The 25,309-nt window shown below is 43.4% G+C and overlaps 1 protein-coding gene across 7 annotated transcripts in view; it reads right to left on the reverse strand.

Moving 5' to 3' along the window:
* Window positions 1-25,309, reverse strand: part of MOCOS (molybdenum cofactor sulfurase) — a 137,154-nt gene that overhangs the window by 15,175 nt on the left and 96,670 nt on the right. For 6 of the 7 annotated variants that reach the window (XM_029921728.1, XM_029921726.1, XM_029921724.1 and 3 more), the window contains 7 exons: window positions 24,671-24,870; window positions 18,505-18,621; window positions 16,776-17,234; window positions 7,223-7,385; window positions 6,269-6,289; window positions 2,682-2,760; window positions 1,299-1,420 (listed from right to left, as the gene is read on the reverse strand). In XM_029921728.1, coding sequence (XP_029777588.1) covers window positions 1,299-1,420; window positions 2,682-2,760; window positions 6,269-6,289; window positions 7,223-7,385; window positions 16,776-17,234; window positions 18,505-18,621; window positions 24,671-24,870 — 1,161 coding nt within the window. The remainder of the gene's footprint in view (window positions 1-1,298; window positions 1,421-2,681; window positions 2,761-6,268; window positions 6,290-7,222; window positions 7,386-16,775; window positions 17,235-18,504; window positions 18,622-24,670; window positions 24,871-25,309) is intronic. The other variant, XM_029921725.1, reaches the window with a different exon arrangement.

Here is a 25,309-nt window from a genome sequence, read left to right on the forward strand (position 1 = left end):
TGACAGCTCAGAGCCTGGAGCCTGCTTCAGATTCTGTGTCTCCCTCTCTCTCTAACCCTCCCCTGCTCACATTCTGTCTCTCTCTCTCTTTCTCCTTAAATAATAAATAAAAATTAAAAATTTTTAAAATACTGTACTGTAATCAACATCTGTTAGTGATAATGAATGTCATCCTACACTATAACCCTCTCTCTCTGGTCTCCTCATACCAGCCAGGAAGGTTTTTAAAGATTAAGTACAGATTAATTTATTTTTCTTTATATTTTGTATTTTCTTTATTATTTTGTATTATATCGCTGTATTATATTCATCTATATGAATACTTCTGGGTTGTGGAACGAATTATCTGAGTTTCCATTATTTCTTATGGGAAAATTCACTTTACAAGTATAAAACACTTGTGTGATATACAAGCCTGCTTCCAGAACTATTTATGCTTGCAAACCAAGGTTTTACCTTACTTTCTTCTCTGCTGTCTCTGTTCAGCTCACAAGAGCTATGGCAGGAAAAACGGCCAGCATTTTTACAAGTTGAAGGCATTGAAGTCTACACCTGTCTGGGCACCACAAGTCTCCACATTTGCCACATTCTCAGCCATGTGGTGACAGAGCCAAGACTAAAAATCAGGTTTTCTCATTCCCACATACAAACTGAGGACATAGCAAGCTACCAATGTTTGTTTGTTTGCCTGCTTGCTTTTTCAGAGAGAGACAGAAAGACAGAGCACAAGCAGGGAAGGGGCAGAGAGAGACAGAGACACAGAATCCGAAGCAGGCTCCAGGCCCTGAACTGTCACCACAGAGCCCGACGTGTGGCTCAAACTCACGTGCTGTGAGATCATGACCTGAGCCTAAGTCAGACACTTAACAGACTGAGCCACCCAGGTGCCTTCAAGCTTCCAATTTTTTTCTGTAACCTAATAAAATTGTGCTTCTAAACACAGCAGACTGAGACAAAGTGCTTGGCAGAGGCAAAACAGCTGGCTGGAACCCACTGCCACCTCCTCGGGGTCAGCCTGGAGAACACACGTGGATCCTGCGGACAACCCTGCTTTCTGCACAAGGTCAAGTCACCCTGTGAATTCATTTCAGGGGCTGTTTTTTTTTAATGTTTATTTTTGTTTTTGAGAGAGAAGGAAGGGAGGGGCAGAGAGAGGGGGACAGAGGATCTGAAGCAGACTGTACTGACAGCAGCAAGCCCGATATGGGGCCTGAACTCATAAATCATGGGCTGATTTTGAGGTATGCAAGGGTAAACCCAAGTTCCCGTCCCCTAAGAACCAATCAGAAATGTGGTACCTTTGCCCCGTTTCTTTGCACTTCTTTGAAAGTTTGAACTTTGTTTTAGCAATTGACATGGATGGCCAAAAAACTTTGACAACCAGCTTGAAACTTTTTCTCCACAATTATAAGTATTTACCCTGGGGGAGGAAAGGGGGAAGGGTGGTGAATGTTCTATGGTATTCCTTTAAATAATAATATACATAGAAAAAATATTTCCATTGTAAAATATAATATACAATATAATAAATATGACGTAAATACCATACTGGGCCCTGAGGAGAAGGAAGCCTAAAGGACTGTGTGCTCAGGAAGCTGCAGGCAGATGCCCAAAGTATGGGACGACCAGAGGTCTGGGGCTTGTGCGAGGCTTTCAGATCAGATAAAAAGCTTTGGGAGTTCCTCTTACAAGACCTTGCTTATATTAATTACAGCCACTGAATACCACAAATAGAATTTGAGAGCTTCCAGACCAATATTTTGTTTTAAGAAGCCCTTGAACCTAGACATATGTTCTGGGTTTTTACTATGCGCCTGGCTAATCTTTTCCCTCATGGCCAGACCACACGGGATAATAAGTACACTATGCCTTTCAGTTACCAGTAAGTACATTCATTGATCCAGTTTTTTTTAAACTCTGCAATATTAGAGACTTTTTAAATATAATTTAAAGAATTTAATTTTTTTAACTTTTTCATTTTTTAAATTTTTTAAATTTTTAAGTAGCCTCCATGGAGCCCAACATGGGGCTTGAACTTACAATCCCGAGATCAAGACTTGAGCTGAGATCAAGAGTCAGACACTCAACTGACTGAGCCACCTGGGAGCCCCAAGAACTTAACTTTATAAAACTCATTCTAAAATCTACCCATCACCAGAATTCATAATGCAAAATTGCTAATAGCCTACATTGGGATTACAAGATAGATAGTATGGAAACCTATCATTTCCTTCATTTTTACTGGATCAAACAGCTGCCTATCTGTGTCTAGAAAGAGAAGAGTAGAAGGAATCCTCATTCAGTTTCACATTCTCTTTGATGCTTTGAGAGATCGCCCTGAAGTCTGTTTTCATTCATCTGAGCACTGATGGATCTGAGCAGAGAAGCCTAACTATCTCTTTCTTAACCAGAAAACAGCATTCCTCTCAAATGCAGCTAAAGGAAATGTACAACCAGGAATGAGCCTCATGAATAACAGTGGGTATCCCTAAGTGGCTAGGGAACAAGCTTGAGGAACAGCAAGGGGCAGTGTGGTCAGCGTGGAGTTCATGAGGGGAAAGAGGCAGCAGACTGGCTGGGATGGCCGGTGCACCTGAGGACCGATCTACAGGGCACTGCTCTCTTCCCGCTCTGCCACCCTGCAGATGGACCTGAGATTTTTACCTGGGGCAGAGTCTCACCTGTCCGCGCAGACCTTGCTTTGGCAAACCTGAGTCCGCTCACCATTTTCCTCAAGAGGCACCTCTATAGGCTCCATCCCTAATGAACAAAGGTTAGAGACAGATTTATTATCATGCAAAAAGAACAACACATACGTGAAAGTACATTATCATGAAGTATACAAGAATTGTATTGACCCTGGAATTGATGGCATCAAATAATCAGCCAGGTCTTGGAAATCTTTTTATAACAAAGCGATTCTCTTTAGCATGATCATTAACAATAACAGCAGGTACACCAAACAGCCTTCTTGTGGAAGACCCTGCACTTAGGCAGTCACATCCATAGTAGCTGAAACACTTTAAATCCCTTAGAAGATTTCTCTACGTCTGGAAAGCTCCACATCCTAAAGTCATTGTTCTCTAAGCTCCCTTACATCCTTTAGAAATAGGCAGGCACGAAGGCTCTTTCTGTAAAGGTATCAGCATGGAGTGGTAACTCTCAACAGCCCTGGGAGTCAGCATCAAATTGGACTCCTACATCAATCATTGTTATCATGATGGATAGACAGACAGACAGAGAGAAATAAAACTGTTACTATGTTAGTGGGTTTGGGAAGCTTTTGTTTTTATTTTTTTTAATTTTTTTAATGTTTTATTTATTTTTGATACAGAGAGAGACAGAGCATGAGAGGGGGAGGGGCAGAGAGAGAAGGAGACACAGAACCGGAATGAGGCTCCAGGCTCTGAGCTAGCTGTCAGCACAGAGCCTGACGCGGGGCTCGAACCCACGAACGTGAGATCTGACCTGATCCGAAGCTGGAGGCTTAACCGACTGAGCCACCCAGGGGCCCCAAGCTTTTGTTTTTAAATTAGTTACAAGTACCATATGTATGAAGAGTGTAGAGCATACGCATGTAACAGATTAAAGAATAATGGTTACCATTCATACCCATTATCCCGCTAAAGTGGTATCCATTCTTCAAAAGAATCAGAGTGAAATACATGGATAGAATGAGAGGAAACTGGTCCAATGCCATTAAGGAGTGAAAGACCTTTGGTAAAGGCTGAAACTGCGAGCCCTCTCTGCACTCTTTGTCCTCCATGAGTCAGTAAGAGTACAGGGAGAGGCATGGAGCCAAGACACCTGAGCGGAATGGGTGGCAGACCCTCCTCCTGCATCCTCCAGCCCTCTCAGCATGGCAGCCTGTCACACTGCTCACATTGACCCAACCTGTCCCTCAGGCAAGCACATGTCATGCATGCCTGTGTCCCTGCCCATCCTGGTCCTTCTTCATCACACAGAGCACAACACAGCACAGCAGACCGGCACATCGCGAGCTTCAGATCAGGCCTGCTGCTCAGGCCTGCCCATCACAACAGGGCTTTCAGCAGAACAAAGACAGACGCCACGATCTGAGTACCTAGTATTCCCTAGGGAACTGTATCCCCTGCTTGTCTGCACCTTCCACAAGCACAGCCAGCTCCACACTCCTGGCCCTGTGTAGGGAAAGCCAGAAGAACTAATCCAAATTGCTCAAAAAGTTCAGAGAAGGAATGCATTGTGCTGAATAATTATAGATGCTGCCATGTCAAAAGAGTGTGGATGGAAGGATATAGTGCCAGGTATGCACCCGCAGGGGAGAGCAGTACAGCGAGCTTGGAACATTGGTTATGCAGAAGTAACCACAGCAGAGGACACAGCATGTGGACAAGTGCGTGTCCTGGATAGCCAGTGGCGGGTCTGTGCTCAGCCTCTTTCTGTCCTTACCCAAGACTCCAGATAAATCACACAGGGTCTTTGGCCCTCAGCTGTCTTCTGAAGTTCATTGCAGACCTCTGGTTAAGGCAACGGAGTCTGGGAGCCATCCATTAACTGAACTCAAGAGTCCTCAACAAAGTTCATCAGAAGTGAGTTTATTATGTACTAGGCCCTGTACTCAGCTTAGAGATACAGAGGAATAAAAAAGCCTGACCTCTGGATGCTTAAAACCTTTGGGAGTGGCAAATCACACACATGAAACCATTCTAATGTCTTGTTTTATTATTTTTTATTTAGTTGGACCTGCCATGCATTGCCAAAGGATGCCCTTACTCCACCCACGATGCAGAGGGTCTGATACATGGTGGGAGGGGGCACCGCACCACCTCGCAAAATGCTGATTTGGAGTGGAAGATATTGAGTATTTGTTTTCTTTCTCTCTCCCATTCTTTACATTCTGGGATAAACCCTACCCTGTCATGATACACATCTTTATGCTACAGAGAATAAAAAGAAAGAGAAGCAATCTACTCAATTATTTTTGTATGTTAATATCCTGGGTACCTAAACTTAAATAAGAAAAGCACTGTTAAAAGAAGATGATGTATCAGTCTCACTAACAAATAGGAACAAAATTACTAAACAAAATATTAGCAAACCAAATCCATCAGTGTACCAAAAAATCATTGCCAAGTAGTGTTTTCCCCCACAAGAAGCTAAGGATAATTTACTACTAGACAATCTACTAATGTAAGATATCATACTAATAGACTATAGGAAAGAAATATGATAACCAACAGATACAGAAAAAGCATTCAATAAGATTGACTACTAGTCATCATTTGGCTAAATGAGAAAAGAAGTACTTTAGCCTGGTAAAGTAAATCTATAAAAAACCTACAGTAAGCACCATTCTTATTTTTGAAACTTTAAAGGCATTCTATTCAAATAAGTAATGAAGAAGGATATCTTCCATCACTTCTCTGCCATTATATAAGAAGGCCTACCCAATGCAATAAGGTAAGAAAAAGAAAGAAGATAAATAAAACTAGAAAGAAATATATGATACTATCATTATTAGAAGATGATATGACTGTTTATACAGAATATGTGAGAAAATCTTCAGATCAACTAATAAAACTAACGAAATTTCAGAAAAAGTACTGGGTAGAACATTAATATACAAAAGTCAATTGTGTTTCTATATGCATTAATAACCAATTAAAATATTTAATAGAAAAAAGATATTATTAAAAATATTCCAATAAACTCTTACTATTGCTATGGCAAAAAGAGTGTAAAAGTTTCTGGGAAATAGTATTAAATTCTGGAGTAATTAAAGAAGTCTTAGATAGAGAGAAACACTTTGTAAATAAAAGACTTGATATTATATGATGTAAGTTCTTTTAAAATTAATATATGACATTACAATCAAAATATGATTACAGATATGTGACTGCAAAATATGTGATTTTCACAATCGAAATCCCAACAGGCCACACCAATGAAAATACACAGATTGTCAAAGTGGATAAAAAAGCATGAGCCAATTCTATGCTAGATATAGGAAACTCACTTTAAATATAGTATACAGGCAGATTAAAAGTAAAAGAGCCATCAAGAAGGTATAAAGACAACCTACAGAATGCAAGAAAATATTTGGTCATCATTGATTTGAAAAGGGATTTCTATACAGAATATATAAAGGACTCTTACAACTCAATAATTCAAAAATAAACAAGCAAAGACTCTGAATAGATATTTTTCTGATAAAGATATACAAATGACCCATAAACACATGAAAAGATAATCATTAGGGAAATGCAAATCGAAGCCACATACGTACCACTATACACCGCTCTGATGGCTATTAAAAAACAAAAACACAGAAAACAGTAAGTGTCGATCGAGGACATGGAGAAATTAGAACCATCATACATTGCTGCTGGATGTATAAAATGGTGATGCAGCCACTTTGGAAATGCTGAACATAGAGTTCCCACATGACCCAGCAATTCTACCCTAGGTACAGATGCAAGAGAATTGAAAACGTATGTTCACACAAAAACTCATACACAGATGTTCAGAGCAGCATGACTTCAAATAGCTAAAAAGTGGAAACAATCTAAATATCCATCAACTAATAAATGGATTTTAATGGTATATCATGCAATATTATTCAACAATATACAATATACAACAATATAGATGACCCTCAAAAAGATGATGCTAAATGAAAGAAGCCAGTCACATACTGCACAATTCCATTTATATGAAACATCCAGAAGAGGCAATTGTGAACACGCCAAAAAACTCCTGAACTGTACGCTTCCCACTAGCCACACTTCATGTGCTCAATAGCCACATGTAACTAATGGCTACCAGTTTGGACTAAATAGATACTGAACATTTCCATCATCAAATAAAATTCCATTGCACAGAGCCAACCTATACTCTTATATATATATATTTGATAGTTCATAACAAAAAATCGACAAGAAAGAATTAAAGTTTGAGTACATATCATGACAGGTGATGGAAATAAAGAGAATGTAAGTAAAAAGACACATAATTTCACATTTTATACTTCTCTATTTTTTGAGTGATTCATTAGATCTTTACCTCCTGAAATTTCTCAAAACACAAGGAGCAGAAATTTTTTGTTGTCTTTCAGACATCCTTTTACTTCCTTCAGGATTATTTTAATATTTGGCAGTGGAAAACCTATTATTTTGCTTTTGTATGAGGATAAAAGCTACTCTTGACAGTTAATTTGTGAAAGCGAACCCAGTTTTCACACCTTTGGCTTTGATGACCATGATCTTTTGCTGCAGGTCAATGATGGGTTGGATCAGGCAGAGCCGGGGCTCCTGCTTCTGACTCAAGCAAACACCATTGTGATTCACAACCATCCAGCTCCGGTCATACAGCAGCCCTTGACTTCCTACAGGCCACTCGGTCACCTAAACAAAAAGGTAAGTGTATTTAAGGGCAGGGCTCCTCAAAATGGTCTTCAGGTTATTGCACAGTGGCTGCACAAGTACAGACAATCTTCATGAATTCAGTACATACTCTTGGAGAAGGAAATAAAGGGGGAAAAAAAGAAAGTATAGCAAACACAATGCAAAAGAGACCATGAGAGAGTTAGATACCTTTCATTCACCCTCCAGATCCACATCCGACCCTTCTTCTCTTTGACCTTTTGCATGGGTAGTGTGTGTAATGGAGCAACATTCAGAGAGAACAAAAATGTGCATGGAAAGTCTCCACCCAACCCAGTCCCCCAGCTCCCCGCCCCATAAGCCCCTATCACTCCTGCTTTCTGTATATCCTTCCACAGTGGTGAATGCCTGCACAGGCATACTCTGATACTGCAGACATATTTCCTGCACAAATTATGGCTGCACTGGAATGGTCACTGAGTTGATCCACTTTAAGTGTATAAGTTTTCCTGAATTCTTCTTATTTCTAAAAATTAAAATATAAATTACACCCACTGCCCATATAGATCTTGCAATCTAATACCACTCTCCAATATAAAAGAACTGGGATTCCTTGGGGGATCCCTAGGACTGGATCAGGAGCCTCTGGTGGTGGTCAAAAAGTAAAGAAGTACTCAAAAAAGAGAATGAGGGGAGTATGGCAAAGGGGTGCAGGGGACAACTGAAAGTATGCCTCTGGCCAAGACTGCTCAAAAGAATTTGAGCAAAAATAAAAATAATGATGCAGTAGTGGATTATAACCCAACATATAAAATAAATATTCATGAATCAATACCAAAATAAGTAAATGCCTGAATAAATAATAAATACACAAATAAGTAAATAAGAAAACTTAAATCTCCTATACAGAAGAACCTCAAAAAATCAATGTAGATACTCCCCACTCAAGAAGTAGAGCACAACTCCCCACTCCTTATGTGGACTATACTTACTGATTGGCTTCCAATGAGTTCAGTATGGAAAGGGGGTGGAGGAGAAACTCTACAGTGAACAAACTTGGCAAACATCATCTCAACCTTGATGATCAGGGTTCATATCAATAGTGATGTCATGTTGGTAGTATATATTAATGACATCTTTTGTTATATGATATGATGAGAATAATACTTTACCTCTGTGGTCTTCCTACCCCAAAAAAGCCCATAACCCCTGTCTAATCATGAGAAAGATATCAGAAAATCCCATGAGGGATATGCAAAGAATACCTGACCAGTACTCCTCAAAACTCTTACGGTCATCAAGAAAAAGGAGTCTGAGAAACTGGTACAGCCCAGAAACTCTAAGGAGATATGACAGCTAAATATACTATGACATCCTGGATGAGATCCTGGAACAGAAAAAGGGCTTTAGGGGAAAAATCACAACATTTCAATGAAGTATGACCAGGTCTTTACAGGAGTTTTGGCCACAGCTTACTTGCTAGCAGCGCCCATGTGACAGCGCACGCGCAGTAGCCCCATCAGGGCGCCTCTGGAGCCAGCTCTCCACTGAAGAGAAGCGCAGGCGAAGGTGAAAAAAAGCTTTCGAAGTAGTTAAGAGACAATCATTCTTGAATCAACTGTGAATCAATTTCATACAATTGTTTTCCTCTGAGCACTAGATTCAGCTTCTGAAAAGAACCTGAAGAACTTCAATTGAGGGTAATGAAGAAAAAGAAGCAATTTTTAATGAAGGAGCATTTTGGGGGTGGGTGGGTCTTCCAGTGAAGTACATCAGGGGAGACGAGGCACCACAGAAAGTGAAGGAGAGTTGCTGCACGGCACAGGGGGAGGGCGCAAGAAGGCAAGGAATGGGGTGTACCAGATAGAGTTCTGGTGGATGGATGTCCATGCAGGCTGCTCTAGCAAAGTACCATCAGCTCTCTGGCTTATAAACAACAAATATTTATTTCTCATGGTTCTGGAGACTGAAGATCAAAGATCAAGGTGCTGGCAGTTTCGATGTCCAGTGAGGGCTCACTTCTGGTTCATAGAGTCTTCTCACTATGTCCTCATGTGGCAAAGGGGTCGGGGAGCTCTCTGGGGCCTCTTTTATAAGACTTTTAATCACACTTATGACAGCTCCATCCTCAAGACCTGGTCACCTCCCAAGTCCTCCTAACCACCAATGTGATGGTATTATCTGAGGTTTCCTTATGATTTATGTAGTTTTGGCAGAAATTCTGTAAGAGTGATTCTATGCTTTCTCTGTGCATCCCAGGAGACATACACTGTTAATTTGTTCCAGTGCTGGTGACATTAACTTTTATCACTTGCTTAAGATGGGGTCTGCCAGGTTTCTCTACCATTAAGTTCATTAATAAATAATCAATATTTGTGGAAGGATAGTTTGAGAACATGTAAATACCCTGTTCCTTGTCAAACTTTTATTCACAAGATTTAGTGTCTATTGGTGGGCAGCCTACATCAGTGTCTAAATCAGTGATTGATATGATGACTGCAAAATGTTAATTTAAGAAATTCTGTCACTCCTTCTATATTTATCAGTAGGTATTCTATTATAGGATAGAGCTTTCTTTCTTCCATGTTTATATCATCATTAATTCTTTTCTCTTTCTTTTTGTGTCTACATGGACTCATGTATTCTTATCGTGCTCAAAATGTTATAAACCATCATTATCAGTAATTATTTTTTAACTTATTTTTTTAAATGTTGGGGCACCTAGGTGGCTCAGTTGGTTAAGTGTCTGACTTCAGCTCAGGTCATGATCTCACGGTCTGTGAGTTCGAGCCCCGCACTGGACTCTGCTGACAGCTCAGAGCCTGGAGACTGCTTCAGATTCTGTGTCTCCCTCTCTCTCTGTCCCTCCCCTGCTCAAACTCTGTCTGTCTGTCTCTCTCGAAAGTAAGTTAACATTGAAAAAAATTCAGAGTGCTTGGCCACCTCCTAAGGGCACTCCTTTACAGTTGGCTCTGCAGCGAGCCCAACTGCAAGGGGAAGACACTTGTGCATTCTCTGCCTATCCTGTCACCCAACAAGCGGGACAGAGAGTTTATAATGCATTAAATTTTAAGGTTCTCAAGGAAGTAAAAACTGTTACTGCTCAATATGGTCCTACTGCTCCTTTTATACTATCGTTGTTGGACAATTTGGGCAGGGAGGCCTTATGCCCCGGAGATTGGAAGGTAATAGCCCAAGCATGTCTCTCCGGAGGGGATTATCTATTATGGAAGGCAGAATATAACGAGAGAGCAAACAAGACAGCTCTATACAACAGAAGAACTAATGTTCGAGTGACATATGAAATGCTTGCAGGCACTGGCCCTTATTATGATGTAGGCATGCAAATTGATTATCCTGAGATTGCTTATGCACAAATCAATGAATGCACTACTAAAGCTTGGAAGCGCCTACCATCTACAGGGATTCGGACAGAGGAGCTCTCTAAGATTCAACAAGGCCCTGATGAGCCATATCAAGATTTTGTTGCCTGTTCATTGCAAGCTATTAGCCGAATAGTGGTAGATGGTGAAGCAGGCACTATTATAGTTAGGCAGTTGGCCACTGCAAGCTACTGCTGTGCCTGTCAGAGGAGTTGGACAGGCTGTGGCCCCCCAGACTAGTTCAAATATGCTGGTATGGAAAATTGATGATAGTTTAACAGGTACTTTTCAACCTTTTATACGGGACATTGAGATTAATTTGTGGGGAAGAGATATATTGTCTGACATGGGACTCACCTTACATACTGCAGCTGTCCCTCTAATCCAACAGCCCTCTGTTGTATCACACATGATGAAGAATATGGGGTGTATCCCTGGGAAAGGACTTGGTAAGAATCTCCAAGGAAACCCACAAGTACTGAAGTTAGCAAAAAAATATAGGCAGACAGGGTGTGGGTTTTCCCCAGGGCCACTGATCCACCACCAGGCCATGCCTCTAGAGTGGTTAAATACCTCTCCCGTGTGGGTTGATCAGTGGTCCCTCCCAACTCCTAAATCAGAGGCTGCCAGATTATTGGTCCAGGAACAGTTGTCCTTAGGACATATTGTCCCTTCCAATAGTCTCTGGAACACTCCAATATTTGTTATCAAAACAAAAGGTCAGGAAAATGGAGACTACTCCAAGACCTTCGGGCCGTTAATGCCATTATAAAACCCATGGGGGCATTGCAACCATGACTTCCTTCTCCTACTGCTATCCCTTTGTCATATGACCTAATTGTTTTGGATCTCAAGGATTGTTTTTTCACAATTCCCTTGGATCCCAAGGATTGTGAGAAGTTTGCCTTTTCTGTTCCCGAAATAAACTTGCAGGCTTCTCATGCCCGATACCATTGGGCTGTACTCCCACAGGGGATGGCCAATAGTCCTACACTATATCAGGACTATGTACACCGAGCCTTTAGAAAAAGATATCCATCCATATATTGTATTCATTACATGGATGATATTCTTATAGCTCATGACTCCAAGAGCTTACTTCTGGAAGCATTTCAATCTTTAACCAGTTGTTTGGAGGAGTATTCCCTTGTCATAGCACCACATAAAATACAACGTATGGCCCCTTTTGAATACCTGGGCTACCTTTTAGAAAATCAGACAGTTCGTCCCCCCAAAATAGAAATTAGAACAAAAGGCCTATCTACCTTAAATGATTTCCAAAGATTGCTGGGAGACAGCAATTGGATAAGGCCTTTTCTTTCATTTACAGCAGAACAATTATCTCCTTTGTTTGATATTTTAAAAGGAGATTCACATCCTACTTCTTCCAGGGTGTTGACACCTGAAGCACAACAAACTTTAGATATGATAAACAAGGCACTATCTGATGTGCATGTTAACAGGATAGATCCTTCCGCACCTCTCTACCTGATAATAGTCCAACCCGTCTATTTGCCAGCTGCCATCATATGGCAACCTCAAGGTCCCTTAGAATGGGTACATTTAGCATTGCATCAACTTCATGTTGTTAACCCTTTTATTGATCTCACTGCCATCCGTATAAGTAAAGGTCGTACACGGTGCATTCAAATGACAGGCATCGAGCCAGCATATATTACCTGTCCCACGCTAACTGTTGAATAGGCACTACAACTCAATCAACATTCTGTATCTTGGTAAATCGCTCTGGCATCTTATCCTGGTCAGATTAAATATCATCTTCCTGCTGACAAACTCATACAATTTTTTTCTAGAGTGGAACTTTGTAGCAGCTCCCCCATCTCTGCTACGCCAATTACCCATGCTCCAACTGTGTTTGTAGATGCCAATAAGACAGGCAATATTGCAATAGTGTTTGTCTCTGATCAGCATAAAACAACTACTACTTATACTTATCCCACCTCCTCTGTACAGCATGCAGAGTTGAAGGCTGTTTTTATAGCCTTAACAAAATTTCCTTTTGCAATCAACTTGTATTCTGATAGGCATTATACAGCTCAAGTAGTACAGAATCTTGCAGATGCCTACATAGTTTCCTCAGACGAAGAATTATATCACTTATTTCAAGACATTCAACTGTTACTTAGACAAAGGAATCAACCCCATTTCATTGCACACATTCGTGCACATTCTTCTTTGCCAGGACCCTTATTGTCTGGAAATGACTTGGCTGACTCGCTTACACACTTATACCCAGCAGTCATGACCTCACTGGAGGCTGCTCAAGTGAGTCATGCCAAGTTTCACCAGAATGCCGCAGCCTTGCGCAAGCAGTTTGGGCTCACTAGAGAACAAGCTGACATATTGTGAAACAATGTCCCACTTGTCCTGAGTCTCACCCAGTGCCTTCTTATTCTGTTAACCCTCGTGGTCTCTTACCAAATCATTTATGGCAGATGGATGTAATCTTATATCCTGCCTTCGGGACCTTGAAATATGTACATGTCTCCGTGGATACATATTCTGGATATATCCATGCTTCAGCCCATTCCGGTAAGGCCTTTAAAGATGTACAAAACCACTTGTTCTCAGCTTTCGCTACATTAGGGGTCCCTAAGTGCCTTAAAGCAGATAATGGCTCTGCGTATACATCGCAAGGCCTCGCTCAATTTTGTCACACATTTCATATTGCCCACACCACAGGTGTCCCGTACAATTCTAAAGGCCAAGCAATTGTTGAAAGGGCTCACTCCACTCTGAAATCTGCTTTACTCAAATTAAAAGAGGGGAAGATCCTATGGGGCTGGGTAAAGTACTCCCCGCATATGCATTTAGCATTAGCCTTGTTTGTTTTAAATTTTTTAAATGTGGATGATACTGGCCGCTCTGTGGCGGAGCGACAATGGCATCCAGATGGGCCACCATCTCATTGGGCCAAGTGGAAAGATTTATTCACTGGGCTGTGGAAAGGCCCTGACCGGTTTTGAGAAAAGGCCGAGGTTATGTTTGTGTTTTCCCACAGGATGAGGAAACTCCGCATTGGGACCCCTCCGATGTGTACGATTTGTCCCGCCTCTAAGGGAGGAAGGCACGAATGCACCTGGCCTCCCAACGCAGACGCAGACGTCTGCGGGCTCCTCTCCCCACCTGGCAACAGATGCATCGCCTGGCCAATTCAGCCCGCAGAGAGATGCAGCTTCGCCGTCAGCCGCCGTCAGTGAGCCTTCTGTTTGTCATGATGATAGCCATCCTTGATCTAGTCTCCGCTGATTAGAAAGTCTATTGGGCGTACTTGCCTGATCCCCCCATGGTTCGGGCTGTTCTTGGGAGGACCCCTCCCCGCGGGTCCATACCAATGTCACTGGCCTCTTTGGGGGAATAGGGGGTCTGCGCATAGAGCATGCTTATCGCCCCATTAACTGGACCAGCCATGCAGCCTCACCACCTATTTGTTTTCAGTCCTCCACCACCAAGAGACCTGCTTATGGCTGAATGATGACTCAGCCTACTACATATTTGCTGAGTAGATTTGAGGACAAAGAGAAAGGAGACTGGGATTATTAAAAAGTGCAGAAAGTTGCAGCAGGAACCAGTCCTGTCAAACCCCAGTTGGGAATGGTTCCCAATAATATCCCCTGGTGTCATGATTTACATGAAGAGAACTATATGAGGCCTGTGTGGTCTGAATGTATCCAAGCCAAACCACAGATATTGGCGCCCTACGGGATCCCTGGATTAAGTATTACTGACTGCTCTAAAGCTGCCCTTCCAGCACCCAGCCGGCTCGTGGACAGAAACAAACTGACACAGACTTATGGGGCCTATCGTCATAACTATACAATTCCCAGGGAGATTTATTCCACTCCTTCTGGCATGTTACACCCAGAATTATGGAAGTTAGTAATTGCCAAGGCATCCCTGGAGACTAATGCTACATCCTGGCCTGGACATTTAATACCTCTATCCATTCTAAATGCCCAAGCTTGTGTTCCCCGACCTTTTTTCTTAGTGGTGGGCCCTGGGTCTGTCACCCCCATTACCACTCGCAATGGGACAATGTATAAAGTTGAATGCCCTGAATGTGTGTTAACTAATTGCTTGCCTGTAGAAACAAAAACAACTGTCTTTTCACCTCCTTTGGTTTTTCTGGCCATGCAACCGCCATATGTAATGGTCCCAGTACAAGTGGAGGGACCCTGGTATGCTGATTATGGATCTCAGTTTGCCTTGGAATTGTATGGTCTTCTGAATAGGACACAGAGGTTTATTGGATTACTTATAGCAGGATTGCTGCCCTTGTATGCCTCATAGCTACACCACAGTGTCTACAGTGGCTTTAGCACAATCAGTACATACAGCCTCCCATGTAAACAATTTAGCGTGCAATGTTTCCCACACCTTAGCCACCCAAGATAGGATTGACCATAAAATACTGAGCCGCCCTGAGGGCTTGGAGGAAGCAGTAGAATTTCTGGGCAAACAAGTAACCCTGCTGAAAACTCAGATGTCTTTGATATGCCACGGGGGGTTCCAGCATATTTGTGTGACCCCCTGGCCCTTCAAAAACATCACCACTTGGGAGCAAGTACAGAGACATCTACGTGGCATATGGCATCATTCAGCTATGAGCCTCGATCTGGAAGATTTACAAAAGGACATCTCTGCTATTGGTCAGGCCAAGCCAGACCTTGTTGACCCAGCACAAATAGCTTATAAAGTCTTAGATAACTTAAACGGATTTAATCCTTTTAACCTGCTACAACACTCCTTTTGGTTTTTTTGTTGGCCTTCTAGGGTTGATAGCTCTCTTGGACATAATTTGGTGTTGTTTTTGGAATTGTTGGAGCCAATATACTTTCTTAACTAGAGCTCGAATGCATATGTTGCATTTAAACACAATAGGGGGAGATGTGGGAAGCAGCAGCACAGAAGGAATGACCAGTCGAGCTATAGCTCCTTAGGGGAAGTTCCCCTTCTTGTCCAGGAGAAGCACCCTCCTGTAAGTAGAGTGACAAGCTCTTGGGACTCTTCCATGCGCCCTGTGCACGTGCCCCTGATGTGTTTAAGTGCCAAAGGTCCGGTTAGTACCTGATCTTTAAAAACAAGGGTCTACCACAATTCCTCCACCTTATTCGTTGAGAGCACTCACCCTTCCATGAGGCCACAGGGAAGGATGCTTCAGCAAGCAGGAACACGAGGGGAACAGTCTGGTAAACAGTGGCTCCTGTTGTTATTGTATAAAAGCTGCAAACTGCTAATCAAGCATAACACCTTTGGTGCAATGGCTCTGAGTGTTCCTTCCGTCCCCTGACTCTCTGTCTCCTCTTTCTTCCTCATTCCCTTGCCTCGGGTCCGTTTTCGGATTGTCGTGGCAGGCAGCGACACAAAGTCAGATGCTCCACCAACTGAGCCACTCAGGTGCCTCCCACATTGTTGTTTTATTTTTATTTTTTTTATGTCTTTTATTTATTTTTGAGAGACAGAGAGAGACAGTGCAAGCAGGGGAGGGTCAGAGAGAGAGGGAGACACAGGATCCGAAGCAAGCTCCAGGCTCTGAGCTATCTGTCAGCATAGAGCCTGATGCAGTGCTCGAACCCAGGAACCGTGAGATCATGACCCGAGCCGAAGCCAGACACTTAACCGACTGAGCCACCCAGGCACCCCCATATTGTTGTTTTAAAGATGGCTAACAAAGCAGGTAAAATGCTTCAGCAGGGAACCAGCACACACACTCAGTGCAGCTTATGTCCATAATTATTAAAAGTAACTAGGTATCCACCACTCAGAAACAGGTCTCTCAGGAGTCTTTCTAAGCAGAGCCATATTCAAAAGTCAGCACAAATCAAGAGAGGTAGGAGGACGGCTCTTCACGTGTCACAATACTCTGAATATTATTTTGATTTTCTGCATGCTTTGCTTTCCTTTCTGTACTTTTTTCTTCACTTTATCAAAACAATGTCATAAAGTAAACCAAAAAAAAAAAAAAACCCCACAAAAAACAGTCTCGTGCTGCTGTTAAAACCCTTACCTCAAATGCAGCACAGGATTTAATCGGGTAAAGGTAAAGGTTGGTGATGACATGAGGCCCGAGGCGCCCATCCAGGGCTCCAGCTGCTTTCTCTGAAGGGGTCTGCTGGGGTCTGGAGGCCATGAGCAGAGGTGGGTGCAAGCCCACTGCAGCCACAGGGGTAGGCAAGTCGTTGGAAAGCCCAGTGTCTGTGGGAGCATCTTCCTGAGGTGAGGAACTATATCCGTCCATGGTGGCAGGCACGGCGTCCTGAGCCTCGCTCTCTGGTGGGGCTCCAGCCTCCCCAGGGGTGATCTGAGAAAGAGGCTGGTCATCACACTGGTGCAGTTGCATTGCTATGATGAACCTGAGAAAGGCCTGGGCATCCTCTAGTGTAGACATATATCCAAAAGAAATCCTCACAGATCCAGTAGGATGCCCATCTATGAGGTCCACATCGTCTCCACAGACATGACCAGCCTAGAATAAAAGGGAAATAAGCCACTGGGAGTGATTCATTCCTCATGGATGACTCGAAAATAGTTTTGTAGAAGGAAATTAACCCAGGCACACAAAATCACAACACTAATATGTGCTGTGTGCCTGAGGCAAGGACTCTCTTTCTGGAGTCTCACTTTGCTCAAGTATAAACTGGGGTCAATACCAATCTCAATGGGTTATTAAAAAGTTTAAAAGAAATACTTTAGGGAAGGCATTTACCCAGAGCCACACACAATGCCAACCTGCAGACCCCTCAAAAGATAGACCAAAGTTTCAGAGGCACTATGGGTCAGCTTCTAGGTCTACCCAGGGCTGCAGCAGGAGAAACACCTGTTGGCTGCTCCCGTGAGCCTCCCTCAGAACCAAAGGGAGGGCTGTGTTCCTGATAGCTGCCCTTTGACAAGAAGGCAAGACAGTCGCGCTCCCTCTGGGAATGACCAGGTGAGGACTAGCCAAAGCCAAAGGCGGGCTGGGTGCTCCTGCTGGGAGGTGGAGGGAGAAGGACACGGAGTCCCCATGCCTCTCCAAGCTGGGCTGCCAACACTGGCCACCCACCTCCCCCAGTGCTGAACCCAGGTCAGTCACCCAAAGAGCTGGGCCCACAACACTCTGCAGGATCAAATACTACATCTGGAACTGCATTTGTTTATATTCCAGTACTTTCTCTCTCTTTTGAAATAAAACCCAGTTCGTGGTTGGTTGGAATCTAGTATATACAATATTTAGTGACAACCAACAGAAACTCAAGTTAGAAACTATTCCAAAATAAATAAGAGCTCTTTGCCACTTGAACTATTCTTATGAAATGGTTCAAAATATTAGCTGTACCCTGAAGTGAAAAACCTCAGCCCAGGGGAGAAGCAGGGATGAGAGGATTCTGGGAGACACAGACCAGCCCCTGGAACAGTTTCTCTCCTCGCCCAGCGATGAACTAACTCTAGTGCGGAGATGTGCTGGGTGGACTGCACTACGTAAGGGCCTTCTGCACACAGAAGCACATTCTTGCATATTCTCGCCCCCTATTATCACCCTCTTCTGCCTTTAAATTTTTGCCCTCAAAGTCAAATATAAATGCTACAGAGGTGCTATGTTTTCTTTTTTTGTTGACCCCTTTTTCCTGGACACATCCCCAGGGTGGGCTCGGAGAAATGAGCCCAGCCCACAGAACCGGCCCTCACCCCAGACGTGAGCCAGCCTCCAGGGTGGCTGGAGACGCCACCACTGGCTTTTGCTGACCAGCATTACCAACCTGAAGATGCTTCTTGACCATGGCGTCGCTTATCCCCAGGTGCCTCTGGCAGGCCCCAGTGTTACAGAAGCAGCCAGTTCGCACATGGATGTTGTAAAGACTGGCCATTTTGTCCACCTGCAGGGTCAATATGACAGGAAACCTGTGTTAAGGATGTCCAGTTTTATTCTGATCACTTGGAAGAGAGTTTCAGATCAATATCTGGACCTCTCTTTCCTAACAATAAAATAAAACTACGAGCTTGGAACTTTACTCTCAAGTGCCATGTTCTATCATGGATTTACTAAAATGCCACTGATAATTACAGTTAATCCAGATGGATTATAATGTATGCCTGAGAAAACCGAAAATATCAAATTCAGGCCAAACTCCCAAGTTAGGAGCTTATGTTTCAACAGATACCACTATTAAAAATGGACAGAAGATTCGAATAGACATCTTTTCAAAGAGGACATACAAAGGGCCAAGAGGTACATGAAAAGATATTCAATATCACTAGTCATCGGGCAAATGGAAGTCAAAGCAACAATGAGATATCACTGCACACCTATTATAATGAAAACCGGAATAACAAGTATTGAAAACAACGTAGAGAAAAGGAAACCTTATGCTCCGTTGGTGAGAATGTAAGTTGCCACAGCCTCTGTGGAAAACAGTATAAAGGCTCCTCAAAAAAATTGAAAATAGAACTACCCTGTGATCTAGCAATTCCATTTCTGAGTATTGACCTGAAGAAAACGAAAATATTATCTTGAAAAGATAAGTGCACCACATGTCCATTGCAGCATTATTTACAATATCTAAGACATGGAAATAACTTAAGTATCCATCAAAGGAAGAATGTACATATATATATATATACATACACACACACATTATATGCATATAATATACATTGTATATATACATTATATATCACATATATATAATGGAGTATTTTTCAGTCATAAAAAAAGAAAACAAGGAAATCTATCATTTGTGATAATATGGATGGACCTAGAGGACCTGTCAGTGGGAGGGTGGGCTACATGGATGATGGGCTTCAAGAAGGGCACTTGTGATGAGTGCCAGGTATTATATGTAAGGAATGAATCACTAAATTCTACTCAGAAGCCACTATTATAACTATGCTAACTGATTTAAATTTTTTGAAAATCAGATAACACTAAAAAAATGTCAAATACAAATACTATATGATATCACTTATAGGTGGAACAAAAGAAAAATCAGACTCATAGATATGGAGAACAAACAGATTGATGGCTCTCAGAGTTGGGAGGTGGGCAAAGTGGGTAAAGGTGGTCAAAAGGTACAAACTTCTAGTTATAAGATAAATAAGTCCTAGGGATGTAATATACAGCATAGTGATCATAGTTGATACTGTGTTACATGTGTTTGAAAGTTGTGAAGAGAGTAAATCTTAAAAGTTGTCATCACAAGAAAAAATCTGTAACTATGTATGGTGATGGATGTTAACTAGACTTACTGTACTCATCATTTTACATTATATACATATATCAAATAATTATGTTGTGCACCAAATGTAATATAATGTTATAGGTCAAATCTTATCTCAATTTTGTTTTAATTTGACAGAGAGAGAGTGTGCACATGCACGTGAGCAGAGGAGGGGCAGAGGGAGAAAGAGAGAGAATCCCAAGCAGGCTCCCTGCCCTGCACAGATTCCAATGTGAGGCTGGATCCCATGACCCTGGAATCATGACCTGAGCCAAAATCAACAGGTGGACGCTCAACTGACTGGGCCACATGGGTGCCCCAAATTTTTTAAATAATGAAATAATTTTCTTAAGAAGAACCCACATGCTCCAATGAGATTTGAACCTGGACGTGGGGCCGCTCCTTGGTGTCCTCTGCACAGGGGTGATCACAGAGCAGTCCCCAGCTGAGCGACCCCTCAGAGCAGCCTTGTCTGGTGGGCAGCCTGGACTACGCCCGTTACTGTGTCGATACTGCATATTATCAATGTGCTTTCCATAAGGTCCCTTACTCTGGGTTGAATCACAGAGTTGCTGTTCAATCTAGAAGTTCCAGGGCTCCTTCCTGTCTCCTAGACTCTGGCAGGTGATCTGCTTTCATTCAAGGCTCAAAGGCAGGGCTAGCATGGGGGATATTTGCCCGGCTCCTCTGGCTGTGAGTCAAGGGCTCCACTCTCCCAAGGGTCTAGGAGCCCAGTGAGAGTCCTCAGCCTTGCCCAGCTGGGCAAACCTTTGAAACTTCTCCCTCAGACACTTCCCAGCGTTTCCCAGCGTGGGGTGGCCAGAGGCAGCCAGGAGCAGTACAGTGCTTTCCACAGACACAGGTCACCACAGGCCAGCACGCATTCCCAGCTAGGCTGTGCACAGGAGTGGGGCCTCTCACGCTGTTGAGACCATGACTGTCTTGATTTTAGCCGTCTTCCTTGGACGTCAGAGAAGAAGGCGTTGTCTGGGTTGAACTGAGGGGGCCTCAGGAAAACAGCTCTGCTCCTTTACTCTGGGCAAACAGCTCGGTGACATGGAGGCCTGCTAATGAAATCCAGGTGTTCCCTGGCTCTCTGAGCCGAGACCGGCAGCACCACTGGGTCTGGCCAACTCCATCTCCAGAGTCAGGTGGCCTCCATTCAACGGGCAGCTGCTAGGGAAATTCCCTCATTGCCCTACTCCAACTCCTGCCAAGTGGGATTAGAAGTCTCCCGTGCCCACCCTACCCCTACCCCATGTTTGCTGTTCCAGTTACCACTGCTGTGAAACAAGCCACCAAATTTAGGGAAATAAAATAATAGCTATCTTATTGTGCTCACAGCTACAGGAGGTCAGGAATTCAGAAAGAGCACAGAGGAGATGCCTGACTCTGTTCCATGATTTCTCAAGTCCCAGCTGGGAAGTCTCTGAGGCTGGCAGTGACATGGTGTCTGGGAGTTGGAATCATCTAGAGACTTACTTATGCGTGTGTGTGTCTGGTCCCCCAGCCAGGAAGGCTCAAAACAGGACTGCCACCATCATGCCTGTGCTTGGCCTCTCCACATGACTTGGCTTCCTCACAGCATGGTGGCCTCAGGGCAGAATTTAGGTAACTTGGGGCCCAAAAGTGGATGTGCCAAGAAATAATGCTGATGTGGCATTGCTTTTTCCACCACACAGCATCGCCTTCTGTGGCATTTTGCTGGTTATGAGAGAGTCACAAATCCACCGAGATTCAAGAAGAGAGAAGGCCCCCATCAAGAAGAGGATGTGGGTGCAAGAGGCTATCTGGACCACACCTCCCCTAGCTCCTAATTTTCCATCACAAGGCAGTACCCTCTCACCTTGAGCCTGTGGGATCCCGGCCTGTGCCCAGCCAGGTGAAGGAGTTGGTTTCTGCAGCAGGATGAGCACTGCATCCAGGAAGGCAAGGAACCAGCCTGAGCGCAGGTACTCTGGAGCCTCCCCACCCAGGAGCTTCTTTGCTCAATGTTTATTGAGCACTTGCTTCCTACCAGGGGCCCTTGCTCAGGCAGTGTATACTGGATCTCATTTAATCCTCATTAGCAACACTACCCGCAGGGCACTTTGTTATCCCCATTTCATGGAGACTTGGAGAGCTTACATTAACTTGCCCAAACTCTGAGAGTCAACCAAAAGGCAATCAGAATCTAGACCCACATTCTTAACCACTGTGTAGAGTGACTTCCACAGAGGAGACAATGAAATTAGGAGGCCTGGATATAAAAAATGAGAACCCAAAAGCTTCTTACAGAAAGCTCAATTCTTGGGGTGCCTGGGTGGCTCAGTTGGTTGAGCCTCTGACTTCTGCTCCGGTGATGACCTCACAGTTTGTAGAGTTCGAGCCCTGCATGGGGCTCTATGCTGACAGCTCAGAACCTGGAGCCTGCTTTGGATTCTGTGTCTCTTCTCTCTGCCTCTCCCCTGCTTGTACTCTGTCTCTCACTCGCTCCCTCAAAACTAAATAAATATTTTTAAAAATTTAAAAAACAAAAGAAGAAAGCTCAACTCTTTTACACATCCCCTGAAAAGAGAGCCAAACCTGCCATGACACATCTAATCTTCCTGAAGGCCACCAAAGTCCCTATGGAATTCCCATGCAGTGAAGTGGCCCAGGAAAACCATGCTGGACTTTCCTGAGCCAGGACAGCTGGCCACACCTCAGCCACAGAATCCACTCATCACACAAGCCTCCTCTACAAACGCACAGAGGGAGAAACTCATCCCGGGTCTGGCCTTGGGGAACTAGAGTCCTGAGAAAGTCAGCAGGGCACCCAGATAGGAAGCTCTCTCCCCCTGGGCTCTTCCTCCTCTTTGAGGCGTCTCTGGTCCAGTGAGGAATTCTCTCCCTGCTCTGTCTGCCACCATATATGTCACCATATGGTGACCTACCTTCCCTCCTCCACACCTTGAGGGAAATACAACTTATTTAGGTCCAAGAATGAAACTTACTTTAACCGATCACCCAGAATAACATATTTCAGAAGACAAAACCTTTACTCCTGATGCATTTTCCATCCCCGGCCAAAAGCATTCAAAATTGCCTGGTTCTTAGTGGGGTCAGGCTGCCAGTGTATGACTAAGGGGCGTCTGCACAGTAAACCCACCCAAGAGACAGCCTGTGGTTGTAGAGGGTCCACTCCCAGATACCAGTAAGAATGGACATGTCCCCAGAAGAATAGTTCTCAACTGTGTTCCTCAGAGAAGGAGTGGAGGAATGATCTCTTGAGACAAGGACTTTGTTTGAGAAATTCTGCATTTAATGAAGGTGAATGCAGATTATGTCTTTCAAGGGAAGATGAACACCTTCTTCCAAACTTATCTGACCATTGGACCTGCTCCTGACAGAGCTGCTCTAGGAACCATACTCTGGGAAGGACCTTGGGCTCCCATCCCCGCCAATCTGTGACAATGTATCTGGTGGCCATCTGTCACCATGTCCAAGTGCTTGGTATGCCTTCGGACATTTTGATGGACTGAGCGGTGACTGGCTTCTTCAGCTATGGCAAGGACTCAAGCAGTTCCCAGCATGCAAACCACTATTTGCACTGTTTTCATGGGAAAATAGATACAAAGGATCTATCTGCACAAACTATGTTATAAGCAAACTACTAAATCCTTCGCACTCATAATATGCACAACTATGGCATATAGGGCTTCTGTGATACTAAGGACATCATTTATTTCTGTTTATCATAAAGAAGGAGTTATGAATTCCAAGCCACATAAAAATACATGGTGGTAAGAGGCCCATATTTTGTGTGATGCTGTGATACTGTCTGATGTATACTGGGCTACCAGAAATGACTTCAGACATAGTATCCTGTCTACACTGCTTTTCTGTCTACACTGTTTAAGGACATCTTCCTTTGCTGGCAAGTCATCTATCACCTTCCACTGCTATCAAGGACTCAGACCCTCTCTCTTCACACTGGAAAATGACAATGTCTGGCTGAAAAAAAAAGGAAAGGTGGGAAACTAAATAGCCATGCCTGTAAGAACTGAGGCTCAACCAGCTGAGCTACCCAGGCACCCCAATGCAAATCAGAGTACAGGGCCTCTAGGGAAGGGCTGGGCCTCTCCATCCACGCATGGGCTGCCCTTCTCACAGCTACTACAAAAACTCAGAGACCTGGACTGTGAATTTCAGGGCTCCAAAAGGTTGTGGAGTTCCAGGGGAGAGCAATTCTGTTGTGAACAGGTGTTCTAGGTGACAAGAAAACCCATATGGATATATATACAATAGAATACTACTCAGTGATGAAAAGGAACAAAATCTTGCCATTTGCAACAATGTGATGGAACTGGAGGGTGTTAGGCTAAGTGAAATATATCAGTCAGAAAAACACAGATATCATATGTTTTCACTCATATGTGGAATTTGAGAAACTTAACACCATAGGGGAAGGGAAGGAAAAATAAGTTACAAACCGAGAAGGAGGCAAACCATAAGACTCTTAAACACAGAGAACAAACTGAGGGTTGATGGGGTGGGGAATTAGGGGAGCAGGGAAAACAGGAGATAGACATCAAGGAGGACACTTGTTGGGATGAGCACTGGATGTTCTATGTACGTGACAAATCACGGGAATCTATTCCCAAAGCCAAGACTACACTGTATACACTGTATGTTAGCTGACTTGTCAATAAATGGGAAGGGGAAGGGAAGGAAGGAGAAAATTCACCTGGGAATAACCAATGATGTTCCCACTGTGGTCAAGAACATTAAAATTGATGACAGGCCCCTGCACCTCTGGGCTGCTGAATTCAGAGTCGCTGTAAATCCGCACCACAGGGGCTCCATTGGGGTACCGGAGAGCACTCAGGGCAGTGTAGGTGTACTGAGCCAAGGTAAAGGTGTGCTGCTTTATATTCTCCATTCCACCTCAAAAACGATTGTGAAACGTCAGACAGAATCAGGAACTTTGCATGTAATTCACTCAGTCATTTTAAGAATACAAGATCATTCTAACCCGCAAAGGGGGACCTCAGATTAACAATTGTAAATCCAGTAACTATGGTGTGGAACTGTCTGTGGTTAATGTGTAGGTCTGGAGGACTGAACAACACCTTACTGTTGCTGTTTCCATGGAATCTTCCATAGATTCCAATTCCTGTTATCCTTTTTTTTTCTTTCTTTAATTATGTCACTTAAGCGGTCAGATAATTTAGACCCTCGGGTTACAAATGGCAAAAAGAGCGCACCATTTTATCTTTAAAAGTATCTCTCTTTTTTTTTGCTTTTTCTTTTAATGTTTAAATCTTTTTTTTCCCCAAGAGAGAGTGGGCAAACAAGGGAGGGGGCAGAGGGAGAGAGGGAGGAT

Source organism: Suricata suricatta, chromosome 14 (assembly GCF_006229205.1).
Source record: "Suricata suricatta isolate VVHF042 chromosome 14, meerkat_22Aug2017_6uvM2_HiC, whole genome shotgun sequence".
NCBI classification, from domain to species: domain Eukaryota; kingdom Metazoa; phylum Chordata; class Mammalia; order Carnivora; family Herpestidae; genus Suricata; species Suricata suricatta.